The 17,393-nt window shown below is 37.1% G+C and overlaps 1 protein-coding gene across 2 annotated transcripts in view; it reads right to left on the reverse strand.

The window, feature by feature from the left end:
* The window catches only part of LOC139152445 (rab GTPase-activating protein 1-like), a 58,052-nt gene that overhangs the window by 34,541 nt on the left and 6,118 nt on the right, over nucleotides 1-17,393 (reverse strand). Inside the window, exon 3 of one of the 2 annotated variants that reach the window (XM_070725557.1) lies at nucleotides 4,489-4,723. In XM_070725557.1, the coding sequence (XP_070581658.1) occupies nucleotides 4,489-4,723 (235 nt within the window). Of the gene's footprint in view, nucleotides 1-4,015; nucleotides 4,203-4,488; nucleotides 4,724-17,393 lie in introns of those variants that run through there. The other variant, XM_070725559.1, reaches the window with a different exon arrangement.

Consider the following 17,393-nt stretch of genomic DNA (forward strand, 5'->3'; position numbering starts at 1 on the left):
CGCGAAATCTATCAGCAATATAAATCACTGGGCCATAAGTAGTTACAGCACGCAATCTTATTTGCGCTAGTGATATGGATGTACATTGTATCTCAGACAGCGTCTAACTAAAAAAAATTATAAATCTGAAAATTTACTTAGTAAAAAATATTAGCACAGCTTTCTCATTTGGAAAAATTTTTTTTAGAAATTTACAGTTGTAAAAAAAATGTTCACAATTCATGTGACCACCCCCTCCCAAGATCTAATGGTCCGTCCCTTAGTTTGAGCAGGTCTGTTAATATGTAACAGTTCATAAACAATGACAGGAAATGATTACAGGTCAGTGGAGTATCCTGTTTCAGCCATTGGTATGCGACCACTCATGAACATTGCAGAATTTCCCTTTTTCTTACCTCATTTGCACATTTTTGACACTGATGTGTTCATTTGAACAAATTCACATCTCAACCCTTACATCTACCTGTACACCAAATACTGAGACGGTAGCTTTGGCGGTATGGGAGCCTTTGTGTGTGACGGACATACATCCGCACATACCCACAAATATACAGACATGCAAATCAATTCAGCTTATACGATAACCTCACATTGGTATACCAAATGTGAGTAAAAAACCATTTTGCTCTTATCAAGATTGTCAGTGCCATGACAATCTTGCAGAAACAACATATAATATTTCCTTATTAATTTTTAATGATAAAGCAAAATTTCTAAGAGATATTTTCTTCCATCTAATGTAAAATCAATACGGATACACATGACATACGTACCTACTTGCTGCCCTGCCAATAAATCAACAGGTGCATTTGTACATACATACAAATCTACCGGTACTTACCTAAACCAATCTTTCTACTTAGGAAGACATGCAGACACTTGTTATGCTTTTACTGAACACTGCTGCTGTCTAACCTTTTGACCCTCAGAGGTTAAATCTATATACCGTATTAAAACTACCTACATTGTTCCTATGTGCCTACTTCCTTTACTTCCCCATCAATGAATCAACATACCATGTACCTGCAAGTACCTGCTAACTTACCTGTTTCCCACCCTATCTATCTAGGGTAGAAAGATGCGTAGACAGGCATGCTATCACTCAACTCAAACGCAATCCAATCCTGTTGACCCTTGTAGGTTAACCACACACTCTAAATTGACTCTTCTGAACCCCATACACATACTTAATGCACAGTATTACAATGATGTACAGACACACTGCAGTGTACATCCTCCTAGCCATAGATGCATTACAGATAACAAACTGCATAAGGTATTCAAGCATAGACAAAATGCTGCAAATTTTCTAGCCCTTGGATTCAGATTTAATTCTTCTTCCGGGCAAATGAATTCTGATGGCTGTGTAGCAGTTGGAACGGATTACAGTGTACTTCATCAAGTCTTGCCTACAGACTACAGGTATGCATTTTGAAGAGGCTCTTGTGAAATACATCTGAAATTTATCAACTTTGAGATAGTGATACCAATACAACAAGCTACAGTTAGTTGTGGGAAAAGGTGCTATCAAAAATGCAACTTGCATATAAATGTACAACATACAAATTTGGAAGACAATCTTGCTACTGATTTTTTTTGTAAAGAAAATTGACACAATCTGGATAATAAAATTGAAAGTCAAGGAGCAAAAATGAAGACTTAACCTATTGCTCAAACTTTCCTCAAGCAAACTTTCAACCATTTTCTTTCAAAATCAAGAATCAATCCGGAGTCACTGTGTAAATTTTGGTACTAGATGAAGAAATTAAATTACCCAATATTTACCAACACTTGAAATTAAAATAAAATTCCTGATTTTCACAAAACTAAGTCAGTGAAATATTTTACTCCATAAGCTTCAAAATGAGCCACTACAAGTGATAGGCCAAAAGAATATTGTAAAAATTTGAGACTAGGAATATCTATCCCCAACGAGAATTCTAATTAAAAAATTGACACAATTTGCATCATACATCCAGTATAGGTACCGGTATACCGTAGTTGTAGCTTTGTATGACCTGTTTTTACATGGACATCTCATTTGTACCAGTGTATGCACGAAAAACCCCTGGCACTGTTTTAGTCAATCTTTCTTATATTAAGCAATGAAACATTACAAAGACATTACGGTCTCATATGTTCACAAATGCTCCGGATTTTCTGGGGGAGATTTATGCAAATTAGTAGAAAACATTAATTAACCAATCGGGTGCAAAGGAATTATTATTTCACCTTCATACCTTCTTCTGACATCATCGCATATAATTGTCTTCCAAATTTGTATGTTGTATATTTGGCACAATTAATCGTCTTTCTGCCAAGTTGTATTTATTTCTATGGTTTATCAATGGAGACTGTTAGAAAGAGGATTAATATGTGATACCAATAGCATTCATTTCAAATTCCAACAGACCAGTCTGTGGTATTTGGCACACAGCAGGTAACCTGCACATCAACTTGTGCAAAACAAATCTTCTATATAAATGCCAGCTACAAACCTCAACTGAAAACGCAAGACAAATGATTCAAGTCACACCACTTACAACAGGGCCCTGGAAAATGTTGTGGTAACGAATTATGTTTGCCGAAGTTGGCAGTATACAGAGTGATCAAATTTAAACATGACCGCAGAGCAAAGACATAATTCAGAATTTATCCCAACTGATTTATATTAGACTAAGCCACTCATTCCAAGTTACCTACAGGCTGTGAGCAAACAACAGATTACTCTTTCCTGAACTCTTGTCTATTTAACTATGCATAGAGACAGCAAATGAAATCAGCTAGTTCTCTAGTCTTGTCTATCGGCACCTCCAAGCTGATCTATATCCACTGGAGGAAACGTAATGTATGTCTGTGTCTTAGTTTTTATTGAAAATTAACTTTTCGTGTGACATACACAAGTGACAGATGAGAGCAACTGAAATGGAAATGCGTGAACTATGTGTCCCTAAGACTCAAACAATTTGAAATTCTACTGGATTTTACAGATGGAATGTGGTAAATTGAGGATGGAAAAACGGTATTAGCTAAGATTCTGAATAAGAGGCCACATAAAATAGTTGTTAAAAAGTTAATTGATACTGCAACATCTTTGGCACGGACTCCGTCTTTCAAAGGATATCGCTAATTGTTTCAAAGCCTTCTGTTCGCTAGAGGTTTAAACACAGAGATAATACGATGTCTCTCTTGATTCTGTCTTGTTCTGTTATCATTATGAGCACAAAACACTTAATCCTATGGTGGTTCTGCCTATGTACTTGAATGCATTCACAAGATTTACAAGTCTGTTCAGAAACACTGTCACTCTAAATCATTAACCTTTTGAGTGCTGTATATTTTCTCAAAATTTTAGTGCAACATTTTACCAATTTTTACGAATATTTTGCAATTATTACAATAATTTTAGATCTAATGGACATAGCTTTTCATTGGCTACAGTTTTTGATCAAAATGTTGGGAAAAATCTGAAAAAAATTGTCTTGATCTGAAAAATAATAGGTTGAATGATAATTTACAGAGACAACAAGAATTGACTTTGGCACTCAAAGGGTTACAGAGAATTCTTTGTAACTTGTCATAGTTGCATGTTTCCCTGGAAAAAATCAAGAACAGTTTTTCATGTTTTCGTTTAGCCCAACTGCCTATCAAGCCAAAACCAACAGTTGGAAAATTTGAAACAAATCTCTTCCTTGACGCCATTAAAACACTGACCTACTGTAACAACATTAACTGCAGAAGTATTTGGTCAAATTTGTTATAAAAATCAGTCCTGACATGGGTGTTTCCTACTGAAAGTAATGTAGAGGAAATGATTTGTTCTGCTTTTCAGCTAGTCATCAGAGAATAGTTACATTAAACAGTTATACTGCTTGCAAAGAAGAACAAACTGTCGATTCCTTTCTTACCACCTATCTGATATCTAGTGAACTCGTCTGAACCAAAATAATGGTGCTTGTTAGATTAATCAAACTGAGACTCAAGCCCAAAGTAAAAAGATCACAAGTGAACTCACCTGAAAGGAATTACATTTGGAGTTACCGATTCAAGTACAAAACACTTTCAAAAGGGATCAGCAAATCTCAAAAAATCTCATTTCCTCGACAGTACATTCTATCATTCCACTCTAGAGCTGTTCTTCCGCATGTTTTTTCCTGAATTGGATTTGCCTGTGTTATAACTATGCTTGCTTGATTGATTTTGTTATTGACGTTTCTATAAATGTTGCAGAGCCAGACTGAAGAGGTGATGAGGTCAAAGGTGAAGGGTCACAAGGGAAAGCACAAGGTTAACAAATGATGTAATTGTAATGTTTACACATGGTGAAAGGCTTGAACAGGTAAATTGATGTTGAAGGTGGGGATTAAATGTGAGAGTGAAAAGGGTGTTAATCTAAGAGGAAAAGGTAAGTGAAAAAGAGAGAATTAAATTTAAAGGTTTTCATTTAGTTAAGAAATACGGGATAACTGCAATCAGCAAATCTCTCACCTTACAATGCCTTCTGAGTTGCTAGGTACCGATAAGACAACTTCCATTGCATTTGGAGCATGCGACTGCTCTTTCAGAATTCCCATGATGCGAGCCGCTTCCTTCTCACTTCTGGGCGCATTCATGGTGGCCGAGCCCAGGTAAATGATGCGACTGAACACTGTGTAATCAGCGTCAACCATCTCTGTTGGAGTCACTGCGGTACCGGTTGGTGTTGATACTGACCTGGAGCGACCTGCAGATTGGGAAATTAAAGATGAAGTGAGAATGGTTTTGATCCTGTTTTCATAGTCATCTGATCTCATCTTGCCATCATTTCCAGTTCTTTGTTCAATGAGATAAGATCTTTGCGCTGTCATGAAATTGACAGTCTTCACAATCATATGCCATTTATCTCTGCCACAAACTTGTGTGGAATTACAAGCTTGTACAGTTATTTTAAAAACCATAAAAGAAAATGCTACATTCAGACTCACGCTTTGATGAGGTCACATTCTCAAAAGAAATCACCACCCTATTCTAGGGAGAACAGATGAAGCAAATTGTTGAACGACACAAATAAATGACCCAACATTTGCCAATACAATTCAAAGTGGCTACCATGCCTGTTTTTATCTCTATATGTGGATGAAAATAAAATGTTTGATTTTCACAAAAATAAGATAATGAAAAGTTTATTAAACTTCATAAGCTTCAAAATGAACCCTAAAAAGTGGTAAACCTGCAGAATGTTGTAAAAGTTTGAGAGTCTGAATATTTGTTCCTTGGGGCACATTCTCCCTTAACCGTTTGAGTGTTACAAATTTTCCTGCCAAAATTTTTGTGCAAAATTTTACAAACTTTTTATGACTTTTTTGTAATTTTTTAACAGTTTTGGACCAGATGGACATTACTTTTCACTGGCTACAGTTTTTGGTCAAAATGTTGGGAAAAATCTGAAAAAATTTGTCTGGGTTACATTTCATAAAGGCGGCAAAAATTGACTTTAGCACTCAAAGGGTTAATATGAAATATTGAGAAGTTTCCAGGAATTCCTCTTTGTTAAAACTTCACAGAGTGACAAATCACTTAGGTATCCTTATTTAGCATATTCAAGTAATTTAAGCAAGTTATTGAAACTAAGAAAAAAATTCAGTGCAACTCTTCAGTATCCCTGGTATTAGGTACCGGTATGCTATAGCACTTATACCAGTAATTATGTTACAACTGCCGAGTGAATCTCATAAACAATGGAAATTGAACATTCATCTCTGAAGTCATACCCCAAGCTCAAAAACATCAAACACATTTTGATTTAAATTATGGTGAACGATTGAACACTGAATATTACATGCACATACACTTTCTTTCCAAAACAAATCAATGCTATATTGTCTGCCTTGTTAGTCAATCACAATTCTAAAATTCATGTGAATGTTGCATAAATGATGAATTTTGATAAAAAAAATCCATTCTTGCTTTCAATGTAGAAATTGAATACCACCTTACATGAACACTCTAATGGAACAGAGTTTCACAAGTAAAATTTGACAAAGTATTCACTTTGCCGACAGTTTTGTTCACTGTGGTACTCCTACAAATGACTTAGATATCCTTGTTTAATTTTAATATTTTACAAGTACATCTACAACAAGTGGGTATCTTGCAGGATTCAACAATTTTGTTTTTTGACAAATCTTTAGGGAAATAGAAGACAACTAAATGCAAGAGATGTACTTTCAAAGAACGAGAATGAATTGAAACACAACAGAAAGAAAATTAGGAACAGTTCTCATCCAGTTCACACCTACCTGTATTATTAGTTTCATTTCTGTTTCACTATCGACTGTTATATCAATGTTGTGTGTCAGTTGCTGAATCAAATTTTATTGACGTTGCTCTTTACAAAAGTAAAAATTTCCTGTTCCTGTTCAACATTCTAGGAAGCTAACAAATCTTGTGTTCTGCTAACATGTACACACTCTCCATGGATGGTGGCTACAATATCCATTTCTTGTTTCACTTAACCCCTTTAACATGATGGTTTGCCCCAATCCTATTGTTTTCAATAGTCAAACTGAACCTTACCACATTGAAAGGGGGTGTGAAAGTTGTAAGTTGTAATTAATAACTACTTTATGACCAAATATAAAATGACACAGCTGGGTAGAATGTAAAACAAGAAATGACTTTAAAAAAATAAGCAGCGGAAAAGAGAGAAAATGACAGATGGCAGACGTTTGTACAAATGCTGAATGACAGATTGAAGACACTGTGAAATGCGTGCAGAAACACTTCAAATCAAGCATACGGATGACGTAAACCGATAACCAAATGAGTCATCACATATCAAACTTCATGGGAGGATGATTTCACAATAATCTTGTTGTCAATCTGCTTCACGGAATAAATCCATCCATGGGGAAAGATTTTCATGAAAAATGAAAAGTGAAAACTCTAAACTCCTATCACAGTATACTTTCATCATATTAAACTTTGATGCATAATAAATCATTCAAATGTTTGTAATTTGAGATGATTTTTTTCATCGAAAGATTTTCTTGTCACAATATTCCTACCTCATATCTAACCCGGAAATTTTCTGGACAAAATCATGCGTCAATTTACAATTATTTTACATTCTACCAGAACATCAACAGGCAAACATTTAACATGGAGAAGAAAAAAAATGCAAGTATGGCGCTGATTTAAAGTACGGTACACTGGGCAAATACTGTTAAGGTAGTATGCACTCAAAAGTGAAAGATTTCAACTTTTGTTCAAACTTTACACAATGAAACTTTCAACCACTCTCTTACCAAATCAAGAACAAAATTAGGGGTCACCATGTAAAGTTTGGCACTAGAGATACAAATTACCAAACATTTACCTATATTTGGAATTCAAAATGGCCGCCATCCCAGTGTTATCTCTATGAGGAAAAATAAAATTTTTGATTTTCAAAAACCAACATGAAATTTTTTCTTACTCCAAGGGCTTCAAAATGAGCCCCTACAAGTGGTATATCAGAAAAGAACTGTACAAATTTGAGAGTCCAAACATCTGTCACCGGGGCACATTCTACCTTATGTTTAACAGAAAATACAAGGCCGTAATTGCAATATTGGAAAGCTACATGCATAGATGGAGGTGGATAGGTGGAGGTATAGACGTTTGATATGGCACATATATGTATATGACTGCCAGATATAGCATTGCTTGCAATCGTAGGTTTGTTACTAAATATAGCAACAAATGCGCAACACTGGCTGCCGCTAACAAAAATTCAGACAAACTGTCTGTTTGTGCATCTTTCTAAAGTTATCACTGCCTCTCGTGATCAGATCCTTTGATATGTAGTATCGACAGTTTCAATAACAGTATTGTAGCAAAGAAACTACAACCATGGCTATTCCTTACAAGCACAATTTCTAAAAGTCTTGTCAAAATATTAAAAACAAATATTTATTTTTGCATATTAATAATGGAACTCTGACATCAGTGTAGCTTGTGCAGAGCATACTACTAACGAAGTGAATCTTCCAGAGATGAGGTTTGGTCAAATATTACTGTTTCGCATGCATAAACATGATATTGAATTGTGTATAGGGGAATCATGGGGCAGCTGGGGTTAGGAAAGTGAGACATACCCAACACAAGGTACATGTAAATTGTTGGCTCTGCATAATTTGTACAGCAAAATGTGATGATTAATCATATCCAATGTATATGTGTTGACATGATGGAGTGTTGTGTGTGTTTTATTCCCCAAGCAGCTACTGCATATCTTTACCTGGCCATGATTGACATCAATAACAGTTAGTTGATGAACGAACACTCATATTTGAGTGCAATTATTTACACGGTGTAACAAGTATTTGATAAATGAGCTGATTGGCTAAGACACTGTAACATTCGACTGTACGACAAACATGAATATTGTCAAGATCTATTTTGTCAGCTTTTCCACACATGAATGTTTGAAAAAGTGGATTATATTTATGGGTTCTGGTTGGTATGGTATAAGTTCACGAAAGCTGACAGTCACAATCTTAGTAAGTATCAAACTTTATAGCCCTAAAAAAAATAATCTATGTATTAAAAACTCAGATTTCTTGGTGATTAAACATTCTCTCATTAAAAATGTACTTTTCACTCTCGATGTTTTAGTTTGGTTTTAGTTCTGAAATTTCCTGTAAACATACTTTGGACAGAGGGCACTTGTGTTCCACAATACCAAATGTAAATGCCCTTGCAAGCTATTACAGTATTAAGCTTTCTAAATTTTTAACCTGTTTTACATTTAAGATGGGCTAACTCTCTGAAGAAATATTTTACAACATTTTCCTCACATGCATTTCAAGTACCGGATTTTTCTGAGAGTACGCCCAGGGCCGTTAAACAGAAAATGGCTACATTGTCTGCTTCACACCTGTAGCTAAATAACGGCCCAGGGCCGTAATTCGGTATAAATTTACCGCCAATTAACTAAAAAATAAATGAGTTATTTTATCACTGTTGATCACAAAACCAAAATTATATTATATCATGCTACCATGCGCCATTCTGATTGGACGAGAGCTCATTCCACCGATGCTAAAATACTGTTTTAGCACTGATAGCAGTGGTAAAACGGGCCCCTAAACCAGAATTTTCGAAAATTTCCCACTCGCTGCATTTTGAACGTACCCATCTAAACCATAGACCCTCGCGAAAAACCGAAACAGTCCGCTTTGTTTCAAAGAAAGAATACAGAATTTTGATACACAGATAGAGTGTGGGTCTGTAACTCACCTCTTGGTGAAAATAAGTTGAGATTGATGATAAACTACATCTCTGAACCAGCACACTTGAGTGTGATGTAGACGAATTATTGCATTGAGGCGACAGCGCACCGTGCACTTTTCTTGATATTGCGGGAATCGAGACGTGATATATCCTACCGCTCTTTAAAATGAAGCTAGTATTCGTGCACACACTGATAAATTGACACTTCCTCACAGTAACGGTATGTCAGATATTCTTTACCAAAGTTTGGGCTGCAACAGACCAGGGTGTCCTAACGTCGATGTAGACCAAGAAGTTCAAAATAACAATGGGACGACTCATGGCGACTGCGACAAAATTTGACATCAAATGCTACGAACAATATCAGCGTCCAGCTCTCGCTGCATCGGGCAACACACACTGTACAACTGTTCATCACAATTGCAGTCATCGTACATCTGGATTATTTCAAAACTGCATATTTTCTGGTACGTCCGAATTATCCATCAAATACATCCTGTAACTTCACTGTACCACCTCTGAATGTCGCGACGGTCGAGGTATACCGTATACGCGTAAGCGGTACAGAATGAGACAAATCTATTTTTAGTAGGCCTATGCAAAAAAAACCAGGACTATTGTTCATATGTAAATTTACGAAAAAATTGTTACTTTTTCTTTTGATTTGAACTCTTGACCTGTTTTCTGTGTCTGCAGCAGGTATTTTTATTTTTAGGCGACTGATGCCGTATGTTGTGGGTTCGAATCCGATTGAAAACTATCCGTATATTATGATAGTCTTCGCGTTGCATGCGAATAAAATGCAATGTTGATGAACGTATGCGTATTTATCGTACGATACTGTGTGCGTGTACGTAATCCCAACATAAAAATGCTCGGTCTCGGGCGCAGAATTTCCGATGATCGGTCTCTCACACGTCCATTTTCTGTATTTGGGGCTTAATGTGACGAAAATAGTCAAACAAGACAACAAAGACACATAAGTTGATATAATATAATAGCAATAACCCCCTTTGCAGTCGGGTATACACTCGATTTTGGTACAATACGCTCCATATAGCACTCGCCTATCGGCTCGTGCTATATGTCGCGCATTGTACCAAAATCTCGTGTATACCCTCCTGCGGCGTGGGTTATTGCTTAAATAAATGGCGGTAGAACGCTGCAAAACATCCACTCATTTTTTTCTCGAGAGTTTTGTTTTCTTTTTCATCATTGTGCGCTACAAATTCTAACAGATCCATCTTCAACAAAAAGGACACAATGTTGCAATTTTCTGATGCATCATAACATAAACTGACACTCATGCACTCATTCACGCACGCATAAAACTAAATTGAACCCACGATACGATCAAGATTTCTTTTATTTGTATATCAACACAAATTGCAATAATAATTATACACATCTCTTTGGAAAATAAAATCACACATGGAAAAATAAATTACGAGTCAGGTAAAAATAACGCATGGATAATCAACGCACAACCGTGACAACACAAGGTCCATGATTTAGCTGTGGGTCCATAGCTGTGGTGTTTTCAGACGGGATTCCTGCCTTTTACGGGCTGGTTTTGACTTTTACGATTTTTACCCCGCCACCACAGCTATGGGATATTCCATAGACTAGCGTCCATGTTCCGCCGCAAGCACCCTTTGCGGAAGTTTGCTCGACGATATTTCGAAATATTTTCCATCCAAATTACAAATTGCCAACACTCATCGACAGCTTGGTTATTAGGGACTAACCAGACCAGAAGTCCGCTCAAAATTCACTGAAATATCGCCTTTTTTTCTAAGTTTGCCCGACATAACTACACGGAGACCGCCATTTTGCTAGCGTAAAACTGTTGGTCGAGGATCCCTGCAGTACGTCACTACAGTGACGTAGCGGTGACCTCTCAACTTCTAAACACAAACTGAGAGATTCTTCGTGTGATGTCGATGACCATCGTTCGTCTTATGGACATTCCCAGTCTCACAAAACTGAAACCAAACTTTTACTCGGGGGGTGGGGGAAAGTTCAGTCCTAGGATCTATGATTATTCGTGGCGCGCGGATGCTGCATGCTGGCCGTAATCTCTTGGTACGTGTTCAGAAGTTGAGAGGTCACCGCGTACTACGTCACTGTAGTGACGTACTGCAGGGATCCTCGACCAACAGTTTTACGCTAGATTTTACTTGCCAATAACAAAAAAAGGAAAAACCTTTTTAAATTTTTATATAGACATTTTTTTTTATATATGCCTCCATGGTTTGTCGAACGCATTCAAATTTAAGCGAAGAAAATCATCGATCAGATTTTGACGTGTGCACGTGTTCTGAGGTTGACCTAGTTTGTAAGCGTGACAAGTTAATCAAAGTAGTCGAACTTGTGAAAATAGATACAGTGTCGTAAACAATTGTGGATCATACCACTTCTACTAGGGATTACTACTACTGTTACGTTTGTGAATGCAACAAATTTACGCGAAGAAAATCATCAGATTTTTGTATCAAAGCGAAAAAAACGTAAAAAGTAATGATGTACATTAAATAAAAAAATAATGAAACAGAGTTATTTTTTATGATAGTCATTTTATTTATTTCATGATCCCCATCGTGCAGAATGGAAAATTCCTGGCTCCTGCTTCATCTGTCAATCATTGTCGGCATTGTGTGGCAAACTCTAACGTTGACTTTGCGTTCTTCTGGATCATTCCACCTGCATTTTAGTAGCATAAATAGGGGGATACGGACATATATCGCCGAAGTAATTATCTTAGAAGTGTAACTTATTTTATTTTGTACGCTATATAAAACTTTTTGACCTTTGCGTAGGTAATTTTTTTCAAGGGGAGTCAAGTTGAAATGCCGTAGACAAAGGTTAAGATGAAATTTAAAATTCTTAATGACGGCCCACCCCCCAAATAACCGCCCATGGGCGGTTTTTCGAGTGGGCGTACTCTCAGAAAAATCCGGTAAATTACTTGGAAAACAGATTATGGATGAATTTTTTGTTGCTGTCTATATTTTAAATGTCTGTTTACTGGGCTGGGTTTGGTTATTGGTGCACCTGAAGAACAATGGACTCGTTATTCCAAATGTACAACAATGAAGTTTTCTTAGGGGGTCCTACCCTTGCTTTATGAAGCAACTGAACCCTCTAGTGTTATGTTGATTTGTAAAATTGTGCAGTATGGGCCTAGCCTTCCTCAGTCTTGCTATCTTAGTTTCTTTTGACTCAAATGAAGCATTGATTTTCTTGTAGATATGGTATTCTATGGAATAACAAGTGAGTTTACAGTATAGCAGACACAATTTCAAGAGTGTTTCTTCAGTCTACTTGATGCTGAGAATTATAATTAAAAGTTACAAACTTGCAATCTGTAACTGAAATTATAATATCTTGCTGTCTGCAAAATTTGTACATATTATAGTAATGTCACCTTATGATACATGATACACCAATTTTATGACAAATGAGAACAAATGCAAACAATGGAGGATAGCTGCAGATTAACAGAGATGTTGAAAAAAATAAACACAGGTATTTACTATCTTAAAGAGATGGCCAAGTGAAGCCAACCAATCCTGGATGGTTATCATGTATTTCCCCCTTTTACCACCGTAGTTTGGCCCAAACCCATTGTTGTCAATAGTGAGTATGGACCTGTTAACAAAACGCCACAGTTATGCTAAAAGCCAGCAACTTATTGACTTCACTGTCTTTAGTATTACAGAGAACACGACATTATTACTGTCGCGATAAGTTTACACACACCAAACTTCCAATGTATTTACATGTAGGTATACCGCTGGTGATGTTGTTACATTCCCATGTAATCACCCAAGTAATCAGGTAGAATTACACATGCTGTTTACGCTTCTGGAATTCCACAGGGAGCTGAGCCTGGCCATAAAAGTGGCGGCTGTACAGATGGGACGGAATATTCCACTTTATTGAATGAGGACACAAAAATAAAATTTTATTAAATCAATGACTCTTGTTCATCTTCTTACTGTTTGTATCATTTACCGAGTGTCACTGCTTTATTTTTTGTTTCTCTCGCTTTTCGTCTTTTATCACCAGTAGGCCTAAAAAATATACATGTGAACTTACTACCGATCATTCCTCCCAACCCTAATAAAATGGTATCAACCACTACGTTGTCTGTCCCACGCCAAAACTATCTCCACCGAACATGTTGTCGAAGCGAAGGGTTCGCCCGACAGTGCGGTCTGAAATAATTCAGCTTTAGCTGAATGGACACTCTATAAGATCTGTTGCTAATGACAAAAATATATCGGCATCAACAGTGGCAACTATTTTGAGGCGATTCAAGAAAACCGGTCTTACTGTAACGGCTAGAGCAAGTGGACGCCCACACAGTACACTCAGTGTGATTTTCGGACGACCTCAGTTTTTGGACATTTTAATGACATGCTGTTCGTTGTACTCACTTCGCTCCGTATTGATAGCGTTTTACAAGGCATGCTACCGCATATTAAGTCAGGTGACGCTACTGTCCCGTTTTGGATAGGTTTTTTTTCGGTAGAAGCTATTTCGGGCGCTACAAACTTGGCGAAGGTAGCCACACCGTACGATACAAGATGTCGAACGCACGTCGAAATACAGTTGCGTCGTCCATGGATTAAACGTAACTAATTATCACGAAATATTTCCAAATAGTTTTCTAAACACAACGAAATTGAAAATCGGGGTTCGAAGTTTCAAAATATCAGTATTTAGCCCCTATAATCATATTCCAAATACGACGTCTGATTATTGCGATAGCAGTCTGATTACTACGCACTCAACATGGGTCAAAAATTTGGCAACTTAGACCCCCTAAATGCCACTTCTGTCGGTGTTAGCAGTTTGAGGATAAACACAATAAAGTTTCGAAAGGTACCGGTATGATAATAAGATTTCGTAGTGCTCGTCATTTATGAAACAGCTTTGGGCGAAATTCACTACCCTATCCGAAAACTGACACTGAGTGTAAAGCTCCGCAGATGTTGTCGAGTATCTGAAAATAAGGAAGCCATCAATGACAGCCAGCGAAGTTCGCGCGGAGCTTTTAAATAGTGAAATCTGTGACATCGATTCCTTGCCCTGCCAACAGAACTATATACGACATCTTTAAACGAGATTTGAACTATAGTTACAAGAGGCTATCGCAGGTACCTGCAGAACAAGTTACAGAGCAAAACATAGAACGTGTCGTTCGATACATCGACATGGTCACAAGCCTTGATCCACTGCAAATACACTTTTTGACGAAGCCGGGATAAAGCGAACGAATATTCTTCCAACTCATGTCATTTCGAAGAGTCGCTCGCGAACTTGATGAGAGAAATCTTCTACGACCTCTAATTTTACCTGCTTGTATTCCGCGTTCGGAAGAGTTTCTGAGCAACGATACAAATCATTGACATCGAGTTCACTGTTCGATAACTTTATAGTGTCTCCTTCGTCATTCCGATACTGAATTTGAAAGTCAGCCGTTTTCAAACTTGAGATATTTTCCTTAATCAGGCACACAACTTTGAAATTCGTTTTAATGCCGTCACCATAAGTGTGACGTATTTTCGTCCCGCAGTACTTCACTTGAAATTGGTACATGTCGCTTGGTCATTGCACAGAGTGCGTGCGTGTACGTTGTGGAACATTACAGGTCAATATTCGCGCGCTTGGAGTGATTGCAGTTGATACCATTTTTATAAAGGGAATCATTCTGTGTGGACATTTTTGAGGAAGGCTAGCACCGATGAAAAATCCGCATGTGAAAATGAAATCAGTTAAAATATATATTATTCTAAATAAATGACACGCGAGAGAAATGAGAGTGTAGTTGTACCATTCATATTTTATTTCACCAACCCACAGACCGTTACCAATCCCTTGGGCCAAAATGAATGACCCCTTGAGCTTATCTCGTAGACTACCCATGACAACGTTCACTTCCTCCATAAAACAACGGCTTCACGGGGGGGGGGGGGGGGAATGTGATATCAGATATGTAAGCATAAAACGACATCACCAGCGGTATACCTAAATGAATTGGAAGTTTGGTGTGTTTAAACTTATCGCGACTGCAGTAACCTGTCAAGCCATTTAGCAAAATGCCTAGTGAGACAGGGAGTCATTTGGCGAGATAACAAATAAATTGGCTATCAACTTCACTGGTTTGGTACAGCAATTGCAAACACTAAAATCAGCGGGTAATCTCAATCAGTGTCAATTGTGAATTATTTTCCATTCCATTCAGTTTATTTTCTAAGATACATCATGAGGGAAATAGTTTGTACCACTGTGCGATGTTTACGCAGCCTGTAGTATCAGTATCAATTTTATGGCCAGAGTTGGGCTTCCTGCTGACTTTTGTAGTACAATCGCTGTACCAGGCCACTGAAGTTGACCGCCAGTTTACTTGTTATCTGGCCCAATGACTCTCTGTTTTACAAGGCATTTTGCTGAATGGCTTGACGGGTTAATGTGGCTGTAATTGTATTCTACAGTAGAGATTATGTAATTAAAGTTCATTACAAATTTGAAAACATATTTAATTATATCCCGACAATATACAGGAAATTAATCATTAACCCTGTGAGTACTGTAATTTTCCCCACCAAAATTTAAATGTACTGTACGTTCTACATTTTACCAATTTTAAAAATTTTTCTATAACTTTTTGTTTCATAATTTTGGACCAAACAGACATGAATCATCATTTGCTACAATCTTTGACCCAAAATTTGGGGAAAATCTGGAAAAAATTTGCCTGGATCTGGAAAAGTTGTTGTTGTGATATTCTATAGAGGCAAAAAATATTGTCTTTGGCACTTGAAGGGTCATTGTACACATGTACCGCAATGTACGGTACATGTGTAGAGAATGAATACTGCTGATGTCACCTGGTGATCATTATGAAAATCAACCAATCATGTCGGAGAAAACACTAAATAGACTAAAAAATATCAAAATACTGCATAGTTCCCAAACCTTTTGAAGAAACTCAGCGCCAATGGGAGATCCTTACCAAAGCTCCATTATCAGTTCATTTTGATGTGATTTCCAGTGATTTTAGTTTCTTTATGAAACATAGTTTCTTGTTATTTCAAAAAAACATGCTAAAATGCCCAGTTTTCTGTTCATCCACATGGCCTGTCTAGTGTGCAATGTACAATGCTACTGTTGACAATATATATGGCTCTGGTCCAGACTAGAATTCATTTATCAACATTTATCAACAATAACATGTCTAGTCTTCAGTATTCCAAACTCTCTACTCTTTTGACATTGACACATTCATTGATTTTTGCACTGATACAGCATTTGGCACATTTTCAACCGTGCTGTTAATTATATCATTTCTATATTTGCTGACAAAACAGCAGCCATAAATAGAGAATGACTGTCAAGTCAGGAGGATAGGGGGTTCTCATACTAAGCAAACACACAGAAATACTTGTAAGGCTTAAACAGCTCTACACTTTCAGTTTTATTTAATACATCATATTTCAGAATAGCAATGAGCACAGAAAGAAATGAAACATTTGGGAAATGCACTGGTTAATGAGTATTGATCCTATCAATTTTTGTTTTTCTGCCAGTAATATTCTGGCAGAATTTCTGCCAGAATAAGAACCCTGTTTAGATCAAATGTAGGAAAATAATGTCAGATTAACTGTCACAATTTGGAAAGCAGTTCTGAAAGTGACTATGTGATTTATAGTCTAAGCTTCCTCGAATACATTTCATGAATAAAGTGTGGATATTATGAGTCGTTGCTAGCATACGTAACCTAACAGCACATATAATGAGTGTCAGCAATAAATATTGTGTTACACTTACTCTGAAGTATTGTCAGAATTGTAACATCCTTAGCTCGATTATTGAACCAATCTTTTTTAAGATTGGGGATTTAGTCGAGCGGTTCGTCTGTTGTCCTCTGCGCTAGGTGATTGGGTGCCGTGCGTTGTGGGTTCGAGTCCCGGTTGAAACCATCGTATTTCTCTTTCCTGGGTTGATAGCTCTGCTGGTGGACAGAATTGTCCTCGAGGCTATCTTCCGCCCAGTTTAAGCGTTGTATTCATTGCTTCGCTTCAATAAAGTTTGTGTGAGATGTATGATAGCGTGTGTGCTAGCGTGAG

This window comes from Ptychodera flava, chromosome 16 (genome assembly GCF_041260155.1).
Source record: "Ptychodera flava strain L36383 chromosome 16, AS_Pfla_20210202, whole genome shotgun sequence".
In the NCBI taxonomy this organism is placed as follows: domain Eukaryota; kingdom Metazoa; phylum Hemichordata; class Enteropneusta; family Ptychoderidae; genus Ptychodera; species Ptychodera flava.